Source organism: Mytilus californianus, unplaced genomic scaffold, assembly GCF_021869535.1.
Source record: "Mytilus californianus isolate M0D057914Y unplaced genomic scaffold, xbMytCali1.0.p SCAF_38, whole genome shotgun sequence".
Classification (NCBI taxonomy): domain Eukaryota; kingdom Metazoa; phylum Mollusca; class Bivalvia; order Mytilida; family Mytilidae; genus Mytilus; species Mytilus californianus.
Genome location: NW_026262688.1, coordinates 1,570,496 through 1,591,442, shown reverse-complemented (window position 1 = coordinate 1,591,442; position 20,947 = coordinate 1,570,496). Strand labels below are relative to the sequence as shown.

The 20,947-nt window shown below is 31.3% G+C and overlaps 1 protein-coding gene across 2 annotated transcripts; it reads left to right on the top strand.

Moving 5' to 3' along the window:
• The first annotated feature begins 6,523 nt into the window (after nt 1–6,523).
• On the top strand, nt 6,524–18,725 carry LOC127736837 (low-density lipoprotein receptor-related protein 1B-like). Of its 2 annotated transcripts, none has more exons than XM_052247425.1 (7): nt 6,524–6,634; nt 8,120–8,191; nt 9,495–9,669; nt 11,631–11,846; nt 12,529–12,647; nt 15,091–17,300; nt 18,188–18,725. In XM_052247425.1, exons 2-6 carry the CDS (start codon nt 8,131–8,133, stop codon nt 15,459–15,461), a joined length of 942 nt encoding a protein of 313 aa, XP_052103385.1. In that variant the 5' UTR covers nt 6,524–6,634; nt 8,120–8,130; the 3' UTR covers nt 15,462–17,300; nt 18,188–18,725. The 2 variants fall into 2 exon arrangements, with proteins under 2 accessions (XP_052103385.1, XP_052103384.1); XM_052247424.1 differs by having other exon boundaries at nt 8,050–8,191.
• The last annotated feature ends 2,222 nt before the right edge of the window (nt 18,726–20,947 follow it).

Sequence of the window (20,947 nt, the reverse complement as noted above, 5' to 3'; positions counted from 1 at the left end):
AGAAAATATTATTAACACAGATGAATTCAAAACGGACAATATGTCAAGGGTCTAAGCGTTCCATACTATATACAAATAAGAAGATGTAGTATGAATACCAATGAGAAACTCTCCATCCAAGTCACAATTTGTAAAAAGTAAACAATTATAGGTCAAAGTACGGCCTTCAACACGGAGCCTTGGCTCACACCGAACAGCAAGCTATAAAGGGCCCCAAAATGACAAGTTTAAAACCATTCAAACAGGAAAACCAACAGTCTAATCTATATAAAAAACGAGAAACGAGAAACACTTAAGAACCATATCAACAAACGACAACCACTGAAACAGTATCCTGACTTGGGACAGGTGCAAACAAATGCAGCGGGATTATTTAATCAAAGTCTGACATTAAGGAAGCAGTTGTAATCGGTAGGTCTCTAGATCATACGACTTTTGATGTATCTAATTCTCAAACACTAATAACTGAGCTTTAGTAAGTTGAAAAGATGAAAGTTGTTCCTGGAACAATGTAAAAATAAAAAACAAAAAGTATAAGGAAACTATATTTTATCTGAACAGCTCTTTACAGAATGAGCAATAAACGATACGTCATGTCAAGTATTACATTAACATGTTAGACTTATCCTCCGCTACAAACTTAGAATTATTCATACAATTTGCCGGCAGGCAATACAGGTATGTGTTGTTAATGGACAGACTTTTTTTTTTTATCTATAAAAAAACACAAAATATTCAATTATCTGATAAACTATTGAAGAGAACGAGATTGAACAGATGCAAAATGTTGGAACACTATTGTATAAACAAACAAAACCAACTTTCCGCACAAGACTCGACATTTGCAAATTATGCTGAAATCGAAACGGTCGTTTAAGTTTGAAATTCTTTTAAAAGGATATCAGTTTGTTGTTTGTTGTTTTTTTAACATACATCACAGAACATAACAATTAATTGTAAAAAAAAAGGGTGTTTAAATGAAAATGTCTTTATTATTCGCCATTGTAAACTTCGGTGCAGTTATATAAATCAATGAGGTTGCTTTGTTTTAGATGTTTTTATTTGACTGTATTTCATTGGATAAACACAAGTGACAAGTAAATCAGAAATGTATTACTTAAAGGAAACTAAACGATTATAAACTAAACAAGACCGGCAGTATCAAAAAGGAATGCGTGGTACATCTTTGATAAACTAAAAACGGATATAAAAAATCGAATTTAAGGTGAGTTTAACGGCTGTACACTTCACAAATGATTAACATATTTCGGAAGAATTAGTTAGAAGAGAGAGGAGCGAAAGATACCAGAGGGACAGTCAAACTCATAGATCGAAAATAAACTGACAACGCCATGGCTAAAAAATAAAAAGACAAACAGACAAATAATAGTGCACAAGACAGAACATAGAAAACTAAAGACTAAGCAACACGAACCAAAAAACTGGGGGTGATTGGAGTACAATTGAACAAAAAGGTGTATTGAATCTTGTCATTAGTGGGAACCTGTCTCTGTGCTCAATGAGGTGTTTGTTTTGTCTAAGTATCATCACCATTGACAGAATATTAACAAGAAAGACTATAAAAAAATAGATCAAGTATGTTACTTTTTGCCATCGAACTACAATGACTGTATGTAGAATAATGTCCCTAACGTTGTTGGTTCCTTTTGGTCATAAACATTTTTTAGAATTTGTATATTCTAGGCTTTAAAAAGTTTGGTTTTAAGCGTAACTTAAAAAAAGATGACTTAGGATGGTTTTAAAAATACCTTACAGTCATATAGCTCCAGAAATATAAGAATCAACAGCTGTCATCTTTTAATGTAGGGCGTTTCTAATTAAGGTAAATGCACAACAGCGAGTCAGATGCATTAAATATTTAAAGTATTAGGTTGTTTTTAAATTTATCTAATAACACTTAACGCAGTCGAATAATGAGTTACTTCACGTGAACTTTCCGATTATAATTTGAAGACTGACACATTTCTTTCCTTAACTTCCCAAAAAACGTCTAAAGCTTTCATACAAATATGACTAAAATGTTCGTAAAAAAAAATCCAGAAAAAACCCCGATGAAAACACACCTTGAAGATACGGTATTACAATACACATTGGTCAACAAGGATTTGCTGCTTTACGAAATTATCGTGTTTCTTGGAAATGTGAAAAAATAATTCTAACATATAGTCCTATTAAAGTGTTAAAAGTATGAAAAAAGTGTCTTCTATTGATAATAAATAAAAAGCAGTAATGCCCGTTTTTACTTCCAAAGGTGTATCAAAAATGATTAATGTTTAAAGTTTGACGTCCCTTTGGTATCTTTTGCCTCTTTTATAATCGCAAGTGAATAATTTAATCTGCACTTAAGAGTATTTATTGCCGTAGTTTTTTCGTGTTTTCTGGGAAAACCAATATAATTTAGAATTAATTATAAAGAAAAGAAAAAAAAATGAACTGATTACATTTTATGACAAATCGAACGTTATACAATGCAACTGATTGGACATTCGTACCTAAGACATGAGTAGTATTTTCTTATACCATAAGATGCAAATATTACAACATGTAACACCTTTATGTATATATAAATAATGTTATCATGTAGAAAGTCTTCTGAATGAACCGTTAAGTAAAATTATGTATTTTTTTCTTCAGAAATCATGTGCGTCGCCAAAACAACAAGTAAACTAGAGACTATTGCAATAAATGACAGGTCGAGTTTTATATTTGGAGAGACTGAGGACACATGTTTACACTATAAACCTGTTAATTCTATAATTCTGAACAATGTCCACAATAAAAGAACTATTGATTTTGTTCATTTGATTTTGAAGAAGATGAGAAATTCATAAAAAGAATCTGCTCATATAAAATTGAAATTGGAGATCAGCCGAGGACCCAAGATTTAAAAAAAACTATATATATGTTGCAAATAAAATAACATGTCTTTCTAATATAATTCATAAAACAATATGTTCATACTTTTTTCTTGAAGATAAACATGCAAACGGTACCAATTTCAAAATACTATATTTCGTCTGATCCTTTGTGTTATAATATTCTATACTGTTACTACATGTACAGTTAGAAGATTTAAGTTATTTCGTGTTAGCAAAACTGGTTCTACGTTTTAAGTTGAGAATTCCGTCGGTGGTTTCTTACCATATTCGAATGTTTTCGATACTGACAGGTTGTCACATATTGTTGTATTGTTTCTGTGAAAGAGGCGAAAGGCTAATTTTACATGGATATGATTGGCTCTCAGGGTAAAAAACGGAAACGTATAGACATTGAAATTCATTTATATGCTTGCGAAATAGAAACATTAATTTTAATTTCATTCATGAAGCAACACAGTTCTTAACCATTATATATATTTTTTGAAGGCCTTTTATAATATACTAGTCAACAAAAGAAAGACAAGACAATGCATTTTCCATATATAATGAATTTGGATACACTGTTCCAAGGTAAATATTTGCCCAATTGGTCTTATATTTACAGAGTGTTATTTTCTTATCAAAACTATTGATTTAAGGCAAATACGCGATTTTTTTTTTGTTGCAATTTTTGTTATTTCAAAAATCATATTTTCACCCAAAAATTCAAAAATCGATATTAGAACTTAAAACTTTAAACTTAAACATGGTCTGCTTAAAATTTTGAATGCCTTTGCAGATATTTGAATACTTAATTCTCATCTTCCAAATTAAGTGCCGACTTTTGTCATTATTTTCCGCAAAATAAATTTGACCCCTGTGTTCAATAACATGGTATTTTCTCACTTTCCAATTTGGTCAGATTCTTTTAATCATATGCAATTGCTTTGCAAATGTTTTTCATTGAATAATTTACCAGGTTTTCCTATTTTTTATATTTTATGATAAATTGGAGTTCAAACTTGTGTATCGTTACTTTTGTTGACTATTATAAGAATGAGGGGAGGACAAGGAAATCAGAATATACGAATGAAGGACGGGAATAGGTGGAGTAAACATAGGGATATTCTGGGGATCATGTTTGACCAATTTTCGTCTGGGAGTAAGGGGCTATAGAAGTTGGAGTAGCTGAGGAGGGAATCGGGAGTAAATGGAGAGAAAAGTGGGAGTTAGAGGGTAGGGAAGCGGGAATCAGGGACCAGCCTGTCCACCCTATCCAGAATATTGCAAATTTGATATTTTCTGAACTGTTGTGCATACCAAAAGGCATGTATTTGTTTCTGAAGGTAATCACACTGTTTTACTTACAAGATAGATTCGGCACATCTGGTTTATTCTCTTTTTAACCAAAAAACTCATCATTATCGAAATGTATCTCGATTGTGGTTTGAGTTATCAGTAAACCTTCATTGAATGTTTCAATATTCTAAGCACACAGTAATATCCATTCATGCATAGAGCGAACACCAGGAGCTTTGATCTGTGAATTGTAATAGAAAAACAAAGGATATGGTGTATCCATCCATGACGTAAAATCAGTACATGCACTTCGAAACACACACAAAGCAAAATGGAACAGCGCTTTTAATTCCTGTTCTTCATCTCAAAGTCACAGTAAGGCCTTCAACCCGGAGGAAAAAAATGTCACCTCACTGCAAGTTTAAAATCGCCCCAGGAACCAGAATTCTTTGTAAAAACTACTTAAATAGACTTTGTAAGATGTTACACCACCAAATCGGGTCAGGTCAAATAAAAACATGCTGGAAAGTAGTACATATTTAAAACAAATTCCTACACATAGGTGTAAATTTAAAACTAGATAGTATATATTTTAGTGATTAAGCTATCAGATGAAAGGTGAAGGACTGCTGACCCTTGTAAAACACATAATTGTAATAAGGTTGAAAGACTTTTAAAATGTTCATGGTATGAAACAAAGGGCTACTTCTTCCCTATTTCCTTATACACTACTTTTGATTCATGTGTAGGATGGGTTCGTGCAAATGATCTAGGTAATTTTGTTTCTATGGCAAAGATCAAGAAATGCATTACTTGATGCTTTCATCCTACAAAGAAAAGCATTAAATACCCCAAAACACTTGGTCATTATTATTATAACTTTTCTTAAATAATAACATTTCGAAAATGTGCTAGACCCTTATCGTATAGTAAGTTATAAAAGGCTCCAAAATTACAAAATATTCAGCAATTCAAAGGAGAAAAATCTTTATGGTCTGTATTAACCAATTAGGACTGTTACTGTTGTGTTCAGTAAAAAACGATCATAGCGATATTTCGACAACATTTATGCAACCTTGGACCTAAAATACAAATGAAAACAACATGTTATTAGTTTCATGCGTCCGAAGCGCTTTTCTGGATTTACCTTCATCAGGAGCACCCAAAGTCGAATATTTGAAAGCTGAGGATGTTTAAGAACCGAAACAGTTGGAGAGCTAAATGACCAAACAGTACCTAAAAAATAGCCAAATCCATCTAAGGTTAACTTTGCCGAATAGAATTGAAACCTTAGTTTCTTTATAATTTCAAAATTTATAAACGGAGAATTTTAGAAAGATTTGATATAAATCATGTCAGTACCGAAGTATTGACTACTTAGCTGATGATACCCTCGGGACTGATAGTTTCAACCGTTTCATTTACGCAGTAGTCAAAGGGTCTTACATACTTTATTAAGTAAAACCAGTATAAAAAAAATCATAACTAAAAAAAATCATTTTTGTTTCCCTTTGTCAACGTAAGGGTGGCTTTCATTTACCGCTTGGAGATATTGAAAGATTCGGTGTTTGATATCGTTTAAAACTGCACCAGTGGTCGACTAAGTCTGAAACAAATATGGTGTATACAAAAATAGAAATCAACTTACATTCCACAAAGTGGCACTTTCTGAAATTTTTACTTCATCACTTTCTTTGATAATTCATATGCATTGTAACAATATAAAAATTGGCATATGATAAGTAAAAAAAGTTGGAACTCATTAGTATAATTTGTCATTTACAAGTCAATGTTATACTATAAAAAGTAAAATAACAAAAATACCGAACTCAAAGGAAAATTCAAAACGGAGAGTCCCTTATCAAAAGGCAAAATCAAAAGCTCAAACAAATCAAACAATGGAAAACAACTGTCATATTCCTGACTTGGTACAGGCATTTCCTTATGTAGAAAATGGTGGATTGAACCTGGTTTTATAGCTAGCTAAACTTCTCACTTGTATTAAAGTCAAATAATTATTGACAACAATGTGTGAACAAAACAAAACAAAGTACAAATGCAACAAATAGGGGTACAGCAGTCAACATTGTGTTATAATCTTAATCATTATAAAAACAAACTAGTATGTCAACAAAGAGAATCAAAATGGCATATAGAGAAATCTAGTTTTCATCAAATATTCATTAAGGCATAATTTTTGAAAAAAAAATGTAAACCAAACACGTATTCGTAATTATAAAATGAATCTTCGCAAATTGTTTATTTCAATTTCACATCTTTTCTTACAATATGACGTATACGGAAATACACTGAAAATTACTGAAGTGCATTGATGTTTATCAAATCAGGCTAATAACTGGTTCACTTTAAAAATCCAGGGCAATAGTAATTATATAGATTTGAAACTTATGTATCGTGTGGAAATTATAACTAAAGAACGTTGACAAAGAGATTTGGTAAGTCATACATATAAAAAGCTGTTTTTACTTTTATCTTGGTTCTGCTCATTAATTCAAAAACGAAAAATACATGTCCACAGTCTCTCCGATGTCTAATATCAAAATATCAACGTCGATTGCTCATAACGCATGACAAATGCATTTTTATCTGATGTAATTTTATAGCTACTGGTTGTCAAATTTTGTGACGACCGCAACAACTCATTGTAATTCGGACACGGAATTGTCTATTTACTTATTTGTCAAGTGTCCATTAAAAACAAAATATCGCTGTTAATATAAAAGATAAAAGTGTTCGTGTCGGTTTAAGAAATCAGCTCTTTATTTAACAAAGAAAAGTGATTATCTGACCCGACCCAGTTGTATACACAAGAAAGAAAATTATATGGATTCAGTCATACATTTAAATGTCCCCGTGACAATACATGTTTGATTCACATAAAAAAGATACCATCGCGACAGTAAACTGATACTTGTTTACTTAAACTATATATTTTGTCGTAAAAGTATTGAATTCAACACTTGGTTAAATTTGAAAAAAAGGTATCTACGAAAAACACGCGGAAAGGTGAAGGACCAACACTTATACATGATGAAATAATGCTCTCTTTTGATATTTTATGAGGACATAAGAATGAACCAAAAGAAGCGAAACAAACATCAAGTATGGAATCTTTTTACGTAATTTGTTGATAAAACCTTCAACCGTTTCCAAATGAGTGTACATCTAAAACAATTAATGCAGTTAATAAATAAACACAGAGTTAATCAATTAAAATCACTCAGAAAATATAATATTCTCTGAACACAACCTAAATGCAAAATGCTGGTACTGATAATTCCAACTAGACATTAGCTATGAAAGAGTACATACAACTGTGTTTTCAAAAGGATTTCATGGATACTTAAATACGTTATGTATATTATCAATCAAATGGATGTCAATTTACAAATATACACTGATGTATGCTTTGCTAACTGAACATTTTATGAACATTTACAGTGACAAAGAATATTCAAAACCTCTGATATTTAGACATAGTCAACAATGAGAATAACACTTAATAAATTTCATTAGTCCGTAGCACTTTCTAGGTTTACCATCATCAAGGTTCACACTCACGGAGCTCCCATCTATGTTTTGTCATATCAGTTGCCATAACTGTGAATCCTCTGAAACAAATAAAAAGCAATGTTATCATACAAATGTCACAACTGTGAAAATAGTATAATGACTATTCATGTGAAAATAGGTTCTGATCTGATAAAGTCTTCTTTCTATATGTTCCTTTTTTCTCTTTAAATTACTATCAATTAAATGTTTTCGTATTGTTTCCGTCTTATTATGAAACATTTTATCTCTATTAGAACAAATCACGTGTTGAAAAATAACGCAGCTTATATTTTAAAAGTATTTCAGGGAACCTTCCTTTTATGAAAAATGATGTTTGGTGCTGAATAATCCAGTTTTTATTTACGCAGTTTACAACAATATGAAAAATTATTTGCTGGTATTGTCTGAAATGTTCCTTTTTGTCTGCTTTATTAATCAAGGTAAGACATTTAAATGTATAACAATATTATTCACGAAAAGTAGTATTGGCACTGAAATCAAAATAGTCAGAAGTCAAAATCAATACACACGAAACAGCACATTATCCTCATATCAAATGCAAAACACGAAGTGTGTATTAAGTTAAAAGTTTCTACCTTTGAGGCTCTTTAACTGAGGAGGAATGCATGTTCTTGTTGGTTTTAAAATGTTGAATGAACTACTTGACGTTGCTATCTTTAAATTCTCTACCTTTTTTTTTCTAATTCGAAGTTTTGGTTTACAAGCAAAAACATGATAACCGTGCTATTCAACCTTTTTGCAGGTCTCTGTAGTAATAGAAAGTGAGCATGTAGTATCAATACAACATGCATATGCTGAATGCACTCTTTTGAGTAATGTCCCAACATAGTACCAATTGTGAAATTGTCATCCTTGCTTGCTTTCAAGACAACGGTCGAAGAAACTAGGTGTTCATTATGGCAATTGAAAATCTATAAAACAGTTACCCTATATTAGGTTTACAAAAAAGTTGTTCGAACCGAAATTTTAACGAAATATATCAGGATAAAAAATTTTTTAGCCATTATGAACATAATCATAAACTTTCAAACGTTTTTTGTTTTGGAATTATTATAGACCTCAAATAATTAGACTAAAACGATTTCAACCCCTCGTACAATATACACTGTCGGTAGAAAAAGTAAAAACCCAGATATAAACGAAGTTCCTTTCTTGTTTTACGCTTTATTCAATTATATTGATTAGACGCTTGCATTTATTGACGTTGATAAACCTACAATTCAATTTTGACAATATGGCAACGACCCCTAAACTGCGTGCAGCGCCACAGTCCACTGTGCTATAAAAACAAACATGTATATCAAAAACTTAACACAGTTTTTCAATGCAATCAAAATTTTTAATTTATTGTTTAGTGCATATAGATGATGATGATCTGCTGCTTAAAACTCAGAAATTAGTAACAAATGCTGCTGAAATAAAGATAAAGAATCCGTTCGGGACTAAAACACCTGAGGCATTTTTGTATCGAACTTAAGTTCATATGACGGGTTATTATTTTGATACAATGAATCAATGGTCATATTATATGACACCGTGTTTCTGTTTCCTTTTAACTTTAAATCGTTTACTATCTAACATTGATTGTCCATAGCCAAGTGTTGATAAAGGAACAAATGATGCCATACTTGTGTTATAGACAAGAAAAAAGAAAATAGGAAGTATTGTACTGAAAAAGGTATTGTGAACAAATCCTTAAATTTCTGTAAATTTACTTTTCAGGTCTTCAAAACAAGATCATATTTTCAATTTATGGTAAAATTAAAGAATTCAACATGAACACTGGAAACGTATCAGAAATCTTAATCGACCAACAGAGTCACATACATTGTTTTGATTATGACTCTAACAACGAATACATATATTTTCCAAGAGCTGACAAAAACGATATATTAAGGTACATTGTATGTGTTTTGTATAAGGAAATAGCAAACATGGTTCACATGACACAAATAGATTGAGATAACTCTTTTGTGCATTTAACTTATTAAATTATTGCTTTCAATTGGCAATGATTTTACGCTACTTGTTCTGTCAATAATAGCTATTATTTTTCTTTTTATATTATCAAATGTTTAACGAATACGAACACATCGTTACATCGTTAACTTTCTTTTGTTAGTGCTGCTGCCTTTTATATTGCAATTTTTTCAAAATGTTTTTCCTACCTCTAGTGGTTGTTCAGAGGACGACATTTGATTTTCTGAGGGGTAAGGAGCTAGAGGATTTTGGAAATGAATATCCTGGCCTTGAAATAATTGAAAAATGAATATTTTTAATAATACAAGCAAGGGTAGCAACATTTGACAATAGTCAATCTACCAAAAATTGTTCCGGCCCTCCACCAAAAGAATATATTGCCGTCCCCAAACAGATGGTTTCAGTCGAGAATTTTTACAGGTAATGGGCTTATGAGAAATATACTCTTCCCGAACGGTTTAGACCTTGAGGTTGTTGATTCAAGTAAAAATACAAAACACATGTTTGGTCTACAAACACACATGCTACTCCTAACTGTAATGACCCAAATATTGCAAAGAACTTGTCATCATCCATGCACATGAATGCTTATATCTTTCTATGTTGTGATGTTACACTTTTGTTTCAGATAAGGATGAAAGTTTGGTACCATTAAATCGTTTAAACCCGCTGCAATTGTTTGCAATTGTCCTAAGTCAAGAATCTGATGTTCAGTAGTTCGTTTGTTGATGTGGTACATAAGTGTTTCTCGTTTCTCGTTTTTTATATAGATTAGACCGTTGGTTTTCCCGTTTGAATGTTTTTACACTAGTAATTTTTGGGGCCCTTTATAGCTTTCTGTTTGGTGTGAGCCAAGGCTCCGTATTGAAGACCGTACTTTGACCTATAAAGGTTTACTTTTATAAATCTTGACTTGGATGGAGAGTTGTCTCATTGGCGTTCATACCACATCTTCTTATATCTATTATATCCCTGCATATAAGGCCCCAAACAGCATATTGTTTGTGCTTAAACCACATATACATAAACGGGTTAATAAATTAGTAAAGTATTGCTAATTCACCTGATGACTCAACAAATATCCCCACGACACTAACCAAGAAGGAAATTCTGAGAAATCTAAGGTCTGTCATATGTTCCTTTTGAATTTTAACCAAAGAATAATAACTGGATATTTCGTCTCTGTACTATAAACATAAAAATTAAAACAACACGCTATGAATTTTCTGCTTCCGAAGCGTTTTCCTGGATTTACCTTCATCAGGAACGCTCAAAGCCTAATATTTGAAAGCCAAGAATGTATAAAGACCAAAACATTTGAAAAGCTATATGACCAAACAGATAAAACAATTTTGGACACTAAAAAAATACAAAAAAGCTAAAAGAGTGAAATTAGTACAAAATCAGTAAGAATGTGTTCATCTCATCTAAGACAAAAGGGATATCGTACCTATGTTTATTTGTCCACACTTTTTTCTCGTAATAAAAAGAGGGGGTAAAACAAACAAACACCAGTCTGATTAAAATTGTTCGACAAAAGTGCTGTAGGCGTTTACCGTCAAGAAGAAATTCAAATTACCCAATGACCTGTTCTCGAAACTTAATTTTGAAAAGTGCAACGCTAACAGTTGAAAAAGTGTTGATTCTTTGTTCTTAAATTGATAAATGTATGAACAAAGTCATCGATCACAATGTTATTCTTCATTTATCCGTATATATTTTCTACTTCTATGTTATAGTTTTTGATGATACATTGTATCTCTCTATAAAATGACTAATTCAATTGTATATAATTAATATACATACCACATCTTCTTATATCTATCTATATAAAAAAAAAAAAATATATAATGGATATATTCCTAATTGTTTTTCAAGATTTCGTTATCCATCAGAACAAGTTTACATGACAGAAACAGTGACCCAGGCAAGAAGGCCAATAGGTGTCGCTATTGATCCAGTAGGCAATCATGTATATTGGACAGAACGAATGGCACCAGCAGAGCTTAAGCGATGTAATTTCGATGGGTCAAATAATATATCAATACTTCAAAATGGTCAGCTATATGCTCTTACGTTGGATTATCGGAACAGGTTTGTAATTATTTAGCTATCAGCAACTTAGGATTGAATAGAACCCATGAAAACCAAAACAAAGCTGGTTACTAACTGAATTTTGTGCACATCCTTAATAAATTAAGATATGTTTTGGAATAGGTGTAACAAAGCTTTGTTAAATCAGTTATAATTTTCTGCATACCAATCTCTACATGCATAGCACATAATATAACATCACTATATTCATTTGAAATCATCCAATGACTTCTTCGTTTTTCATACAATTGTACTTCGCTATCATATCTAATCGCAACATATCAACATAAAGAGTTTATCAATATAATTATCAAAGGAAAAAGAAATATCTTGGAAACAACCCATGAAGCAAGCGATTCAATAAACAAGCAATTAAGATGGTATTTGAAACAAAAAATGCAAATAAGATAACTTGTAGCCTAGGAACACATCATTACTACATCGGAAGCTATACGTAAGTGTACTATTTGATTAACTTATAGCGTATAAATTTTCGCTCTGTTTACTTTGTCGACAGTATAACCCAAACCATTTATTAGCACACACCTTAACGCGAATAAAAGAGCAAACATTTAATACCTTTGGAATAGGACATATAGTTTTACACTTCTTAAAGGAAATATTAGACTAATAACATTATTTATAATGTATTTTTGCATTGTTTTTGTCATTTTATATGCAGATGGCTGTATTACAGTATATATCCTACAAATACTCCAATAAGACGATCAAGATTAAATGGAACAGAAACTCAGCCAGTATTTAATGTTTCTACAGAACAAGTCACTGGTTTGAGTATAGGTATATTATCCAGAATATTGCATAATTAATTTGTAAAAATAATTGTTAAAATTTTATCCACAAATGACCACATTATGAACAATGCATGGTCATACAAACCTATTCAAAACTTGTGATAATAATACATTCATGCTGTCAACGTTGAGATTGGAGATATTTTTGGTGCAGGGTGATAGGATTTTATACCAGAGGGACGAGTTGTTAGAAATAACTGAGAGTAGTTTGTTTTAAGCTGAATTTTTAAACATGATATATTTGCACGGCATATAACAGTATTATAAGGAAAAAAATGATAAAAACCCCGCCTCATTCTCTACATGCCTGTCCCAAGTCGTCAGGGACTGTAATTCAGTTGTTTGCTAAATTCATGTTTGGATTATTGTCTTGTACATAATTCAGACCATTGGTGACTAATATAAATGCATACGTTCACGTTTGTTGGATAACTTTGGGTAGTTGTCTCATTAGATTATAAAACATGCCTATATTTTATACAACATATTTTGACTGAACTTCTTTTATTTTGTACTTTTAAATTCGCATTCTCTTTTATATCTAACTTGAGTATGTGTCGTTTCTTCGATTTGCAGGAGCAATAACAAAGTGACCAAAAAGGTGAAGCGTCTTCCTGTGGAGTGCAACTTCATAAATTGTTTCGATATACAATAGAACTCAGCGTGTTAGTCTAGTACAAAACATTGTATATTATTCATTTCACAATAACATGATCTCGTCATGAATATGAATTCAATTTACCACTGCATATATTACCTTGGTACACTAACTATACTATACTTTGTCTAAAATACAGTCTTGGAATATACGAATTTCTTATTAACGGTAAAAAGTTGCTTTTGATTCGTTTTTTTTTTCTTGGACTTTGTCAAATGCCCATGACTATTGGATCTACTATCCTATTTAGGGTGAAGGTTAGCGTCTGTTAAAACGTTTAAACCTGCTGCATATTTATACACCTTTCCTAAGTCAGGAGCCTGTTTTTCACTGGTTGTCGTTTGTTGGTGTGGTTCATAAGTGTTTCTCGTTTCTCGTTTTTTTTTATATAGATTAGACCGTTGGTTTTCCTGTTTGTCTCATTGGCACTCATACCACATCTTCTTATTTATATTCACAATATATAGCGTGCGTTAGTCGAACTAACATTTCCTATTCAGTTAGAATAATTAATTGTTTGTCACTTGACTCGTCCTTATATGTGTTAAATAAATATTCTCCTGAACCAAAAAAATCCGGGATTATTCACATGATACAGGGATAATGACAAGATTGTTAATAATTCGTGTAAAATTTGCTTTCACAATAGCTTATCTGCAAAGGTGTTATTGTTAATGTTTTAAGTTTGCTTTTCGGGATTTGAACCGAGGTTTATACACTAATACAATTTTCAGCTTGTCCACTAAAACATTAAATAAGTTTGATTTGTTTCACAATTGCTTTATTAATCTGTGATAAAAAAAAAAACAAAAAAAAAAAACTAAATCTACCCATGAGTGAAACATACATGACATAGGCATTACGTCACTTTTCTGCTTGACCTCTATCCTTGCTATTATCATGAAACGCCATGTTTAACGCCTTTTAATTCTAGTAGCCGAATATGGTTACCATTCCAGAGCACCTGAGATCACTCCCAGATTTTGGTGAGGTTCCTGTCACTCAGTCTTTAATCTTCTATGTTATGTTTTCGTTACTATTGTTTTCTTTTGGTTTGTTAAATTTTTTTTTGCCATGGCGTTGTCAGTTTATTTTTGACTTAAGTTATGAGTTTGAATGTCCCATTGGCAAATATATAAACACGAAAAGATAAATAAAAACATTCCAAAATAGACATATATAATCTATTTTGGATTGCACTTTAGAAAAATAGAAATGAAAAAGAAACATCAATGCTAAGGACTTCTCTTGAACTGAATTTTAATGTGCGTATTGTTATGCGTTTACTTTTCTACATTGGCTAGAGGTATAGGGGGAGGGTTGAGATGTCATAAACATGTTTAACCCCGCCGCATTTTTGCGCCTGTCCCAAGTCAGGAGCCTCTAGCCTTTGTCAGTCTTGTATTATTTTTAATTTTAGTTTCTTGTGTACAATTTGGAGTTTAGTATGGCGTTCATTATCACTGAACTAGAATATATATTTGTTTAGGGGCCAGCTGAAGGACGACTCCGGGTGCGGGAATTTCTCGCTGCATTGAAGACCTGTTGGTGACATTCTGCTGTTGTCTGTTCTATGGTCGGATTGTTGTCTCTTTGACACATTCCCCATTTCCATTCTCAATTTTAAGGCTTACTTCCTTAGAAAATGTATAATACAAATATTGCATTTGTAAATTTTATAACAAATAATGACAAGATAATCAAATAAAGGATCTTTATTTATAAATGCATTCTGAATGTATGCAATGCCCGGTTTCCAATTTTATTTCAGATTATAATGGTGATAGACTGTTTTGGCTTGAAAGAAAGAGTGGTGATGTGAAATCTTCCAATTTTAATGGAACTAACGTTGTCAAAGTTGTCAGCACAAACGAAACAAATGCAAACTTAGGAATACACGTACACAATAGCGACATATTCTGTGCAAATGGCAAACGAATTCTACTGGTCACATTATCACCAAGAACTAAAGCAAATGTCATATATTCTGATATAGAGATGATTTACGGTGTACTATTTTACAAGGAAAAGGGTAAGTGCATACCTGATACAAAAAACATATACATATACGTAGTAAGTCAAACACACATCCCAAGAGCATACCAGTTATTGCGACCAAAGTCAAACCAATGGGAAGTTTAACCGCAATAACAACCAAGAGATTCTTAAATGTAGTGCAAAATCTTGCTACTACGAGTAAAAGGAGAAATTGGATATACGTCAATGAGACAACAACCAAACGGCAATTTTAATCGGGATCATAAAGTTCTCCATGTTGCAAACGTGTCTGTATAAAATGCCAGGCTCTGAATTGTTTTGATTCTTTAACATTTTTGAATGAATTAAACAGAAACAGAATCAGTCAAAAATCCGCTCTGAACACCACGTTATATGCGCTTTTTATATTTTGATTACATTCCAAAATTATCGCAATTTCTGTTTTTGGATAACATATTTACGGTAAGTATTTCTAACTCAATTAATGTAATAGATGTATTGCACCGTGCATTTAAGTTACTCACAGCTATTAAATGACAAACATTATATTAACTTATCATGTTCTTTTTGATTATTTTTTTGTTACGGAAGAGTAACTTGTAAAAAACCGTTTTATTGTTGTTTGTACATGTTGTTTTGTTTTTATTATGATAATTATGATACATTTCAATGTTTATTTGCATCCTTTTTCTTTTATTTATATATCAGTGTTATACTATGTTATGTAATTGCTAGTTGCTTGTGCTTCTTTGCACATGTTTATTTATTTATTAACACTAACCACTTGATAAATACAAACATTTACAACCAAAATATACACTAAACTCGTTATTCAATATCTATCAGGGTCCTTACTACGAGGTCTTTCCTGACATTGTTATTTTGTGATGGTTAAACTGTAGAATTCACATGATAGTCACATAATATTTAACAACTTCATAATGTTGCATATTTTTATATACTGCCGTGTAGTTCGTAGATTTATAACAGGTATAACTACATCGTTCTATTTTATCATTTCTTGTACTGTTATTATAGTTGTAACGAAACTATGTTACATATGCATGATATGTCTAACAAGAAATTAATTTTAATCTTAAGCGTTATTTGATATACTCAAGTTTGCTTGGTCTTTAAATGTGAGTATTTTTAAATATTTATAAAGTTACCAATGACTGCAAATAACGTTTACGTTAGTATACTAGTTTACATGCATATATCCTCAAATGTTGAATTGTTCTCAGTTTCAAATATAAATTAAGGTCTTATCTGTTTTATACCGTGTTTGTCGGTAGTATTACTAACCAGCTGTTACTTTAAACGACAGTACATAGTGGGTAAGATATCTTTTCTAAAATATTCAAGATATATGGGCATGTGTATCTTTCAATTATTGTTATATAAGAAGATTTATTTATAGCATCACTTTACGATATGACTCAATGAGCACATGCACAACTGTATGCAAGTCCCTTGATGTAGATAAAAATTGCAACTGTTCATTAATAAATGTATTTGAAATATTTAGATACTGCATAAAAACGAAGTGAATGCATGTGATAGTATATTATATACACAAACAGGAAAGCTCGACACTCATCAGTAGACTGGCAAAATCATAGCAAAAAAAAAAACCCGACTGACAACACAAACCTCACAGAATCCTCGTGTATATATAAGGTGATCCGGAAAGGTTAGCATATCCTGCTTCATACGCTTCCCTCGTAGCTTCAACGCATTTAATAGAACTTGTCCTCTAATAAACAAGAAACAAAACCACGGATAAAACTCTGATATCAATAGCATGATGCGTGTTATAACATTTGATTTTGTTTAAGCTTTCGTTTAGAATTGGTGAAAGTATGATACAGTACTTCTGCAATAATTGTGTGGTTGTAGCTGAGTGGTATTGGAAATAAACTGCAGAATTGGATAGTTATTGGGAAGACATTATGCGTGTGTTAGCAATTTAAAGTAAACAAGGTAAAATGTAGATTATCATTTACCTTCAATCTTACACTTTATTACTGCAAAATACATTTTATCAGAACAACTGACTGACGTCAGAAAAATATATCAAGTAGTAATATACAATGTTAAGTTTCTGAAGCTATTAACATGACAAATGTCGTACTGAAAATCAAACAAACAGAAAAGCATTTGTTAATTGAAAATGTACTCAAATTAAAGAAGACAGTAGTCAAAAGTATACATGTATCAATGTCTACGTTAGAGGTATGATTTACAGTATTATATACCAAATTCTATGTCTTTATATCTGTTTGCCTTCAATACTCTAAAATATACTATAAATATACTATAAAAACCTATAATGGTTTACTTTTATAAATTTTTACTTGGATGGAGAGTTGTCTCATTGGCCCTCATACCACATCTTCTTATATCTATATAGAAACATAGTATATCAAAATATATCAGTCAATAAATTACTTGTATTTCTCAGTATTGTAATCATAGTAATGTTTAATTGGGTCTATTTCTATAAAAAAGAAGATGTGGTAAGATTGCCATTTAGACAACTCTCCACAAGAGACCAAATGACACAGAAGTTAACAACTATAGGTCACCGTATGGCCTTCAACAAATGAGCAAAGCCCATACCGCAATTTTCTGCACGTTTTAAAGTAGATGTGACTTTGTTCTCGATGTATGACATTTTTGACTTGATCGTTTTCTTTTCCTTCATGTTTCTTTCTCTACCTGAATAATAATGAAAATGTTTTTAATTTTAAATTCCAGTAACATCACATCAACCTAGAACATTTTGTTTTCTTTCGTCACAAAATGTACGTCCCAACTTTGCAAATGTGCACTATATCTTATTTAATTGTTTATCTTATATATTGTAGATCAGGACGGATGTCTATTAAATTTTTTATAACACAACCTGAAGAATAATAGTTTATCAGCCACCACTTACTTTGACTTTAAGATATGTCATCTTTGAAGCAGAACTTTTATAATACCAACGTATATTGCATTTGTGTATGTAGTGTGATTGCATGTCAATACATTTGTTTAAATAAACAGGGGTAATTATATTTTATTTTGTTAATAATAACAGATAAAGTTCACAGTTGTTAAATTCTTCACCAAAACAAACTGCAAAAATGCATGCACATTTTTGTTTCTAGTTGTTCTTATTTGAAGACAAACATAGTCATTTTAATCAAACAGTAGGTGTGATCATACTATTTTGCTCATCTTCTGTAAACATTTTAGATTTGTTAAAGGTACACATGGCAAATATGTCTACTATGTTTCATGTAGTTGTACAGATGCGCCGGTATTTTTAACCCAAAACTGATCGATTATGTGTTTAGTAAAGATTGATTCAACCAATTTATGTCACAAAATTTATTTTTCAGAATATTTTCAGGAATTTAATGCTCTTTTTGGTAATTGTATGTTAGAAATTTTTTTAAATTAACAAATGTATCTCCGTCATGCAAAGCTCAGATTCATAACCCGGCTTTGGCTATACTTGTTGGATTATAGCTCTTCATCTTTTTAATAAGCTTTGGATTTTCAAATATTTGGTGTCGGGCTTCACTGAAGGGACATTTATTGTCGAAATTCGTACCTGGTGCAAAAAAATTGGTACGTTAATGTTATAATGTTAATATTCTGAAACATAAAATATAATACTGTAGGGGAAGACCATTTGATATTTTGGGGGGATAGGGTGGGGGGGAAGGGGCAGGAGGATTTTAAAAATAAATTACTCCGCCTTGATAATGGCAAAAAGAATGGTTCGTTCTGTGGTAGTTTGAAAAAAAAAACCTGAGCTACTATGTATTGAAAATAAATATCTCAGCAGGTCTTTTAAACCATTTTATAAATGCATGTTTTAAAGTATGAGATGGCACCAGATTCTACAAAAATTCTTCTTTATTCGTATTTTTTCGGGAAAAATTTCCCAAATCTTTTAATAAAATATAAACTACACCATAAATAATTATTAATGTTTTTGAAATGTCTGAACATGGGTTTTATTTCACTTACGGTATATTGTCTCATGAACATTAACCTCACTTTTATACCTTTTCCCATTTTAACCTGTATTGTTTTTTTTGTACGTATGCATTATATACAGTTTTGAATTAAATTGTAAATAATGTATTTGATCTCATCGAATTATATTAAAATCAGTCGGGTCCAGGACCAATCCAGTGTATCTTTTTATAATCCTTTGTAATAATTCCATTTTCTATGTAAATGTATCTAGAGTTATATAGAATTGGTTTACTCAATGTATGATGATAATTTTTTGTTATGGAATACTTTTTTCAGCATTTATTTTTGCACTGTTAAAGAAATTCATACGTGCTTGTAATTTTAATAGTGTGTGTATTCTTAGAGAAGAATCACAGAGCTGAGTCTGCTTTTCTTTTTATATAAAAGGTTTTTCGGTTAATCTCGTATGGACCTAGGCCTAGGTCATGACCATATGTTTTCCTTTTTGTAATATTAAGAATTGTTCGAATTTGTTTTTTACGTATGGGGATACGACATCTGTTTATACATTCGGTTTTTTTTTTTCTTTCTTTCTTTCTTTATATTCCTTTGATTAAATATTTTTCTGTTATTTTGTTATGCATAATTTTATTTTTTGTTGGAAATTATCTTAATATATCCTTTTTTATTTTTGAATGTCTTAGATACTCTTTTAGATTTTTATGCCTGCTGTATGCAATAATCGGAGGTTTTGGAAATAGTATTTTTGCTTTTCTGTTTTGTTTCATATAGCTCTGTCGATTCCCTTAAATACCAGATTAAATCTTGTTGCAAAAAACGAGTGGTGGAGCCTTTTTCGTTTTTTTTTAAATTAGATTTAAAAAAATTTGTTCTTTCTTTTTCTCTTGTTTTTATTATAATATTGTCGATCTCATTTTTGCAATGTTCTCTTTTAAGAAGTTTAGACTTAAAAAGTTGATCTTCTTTATAGAGGTCTTTTCAGTTGTTGCAAGACCTAGTAAGGCGAATAATTTCTCCAGTTATGAAGCCTGGGCTGATGTTCGTTCAAGTTATTATAAGTTATCAGTGGGTTTTCTATATATTTTAATGTCTAAAGTTAGATTTTTTTTCAAATCTTTCACCTTTGAAGATAGTTATGTAAACTTGATAATTACCCCATCCAACTCATTTTTGGAGGACAGAAGACAGGCGCGTAGCTATGTTTACGTCAAAACGCCCGGGTGTGCACATCAAATTTGGAGGGAAAATATGTAGATCCAAATAAATTAAAGGAATTGTTTAAAGCAGACGAGCAATTGTAATGCTTTTTTTGATGACTCGTAAATGAAGATACAAGTGACGAAATTTACATTTTAATCAAATGGTATCGTATTATATATTTGTTCATTTTCTGTCAAACTTTGAGACTACTGTGAATATTCTACTCAGATTACTATTGTTTAAAGCAATTTAGTATCTGCTGGGATACAATATGTGTGGCTTGCATTTTTATTTTACACCTGACCATCTATGAAAATTAATTATTGCATGCGTCCATTACCGAAATTTTCCGGTAAAAAGGTGTGAAAATTATACGATGTTAAAACAATTAATAGAACTTGCTTTTTAAACTATTTTTATAAAGTTTTGAT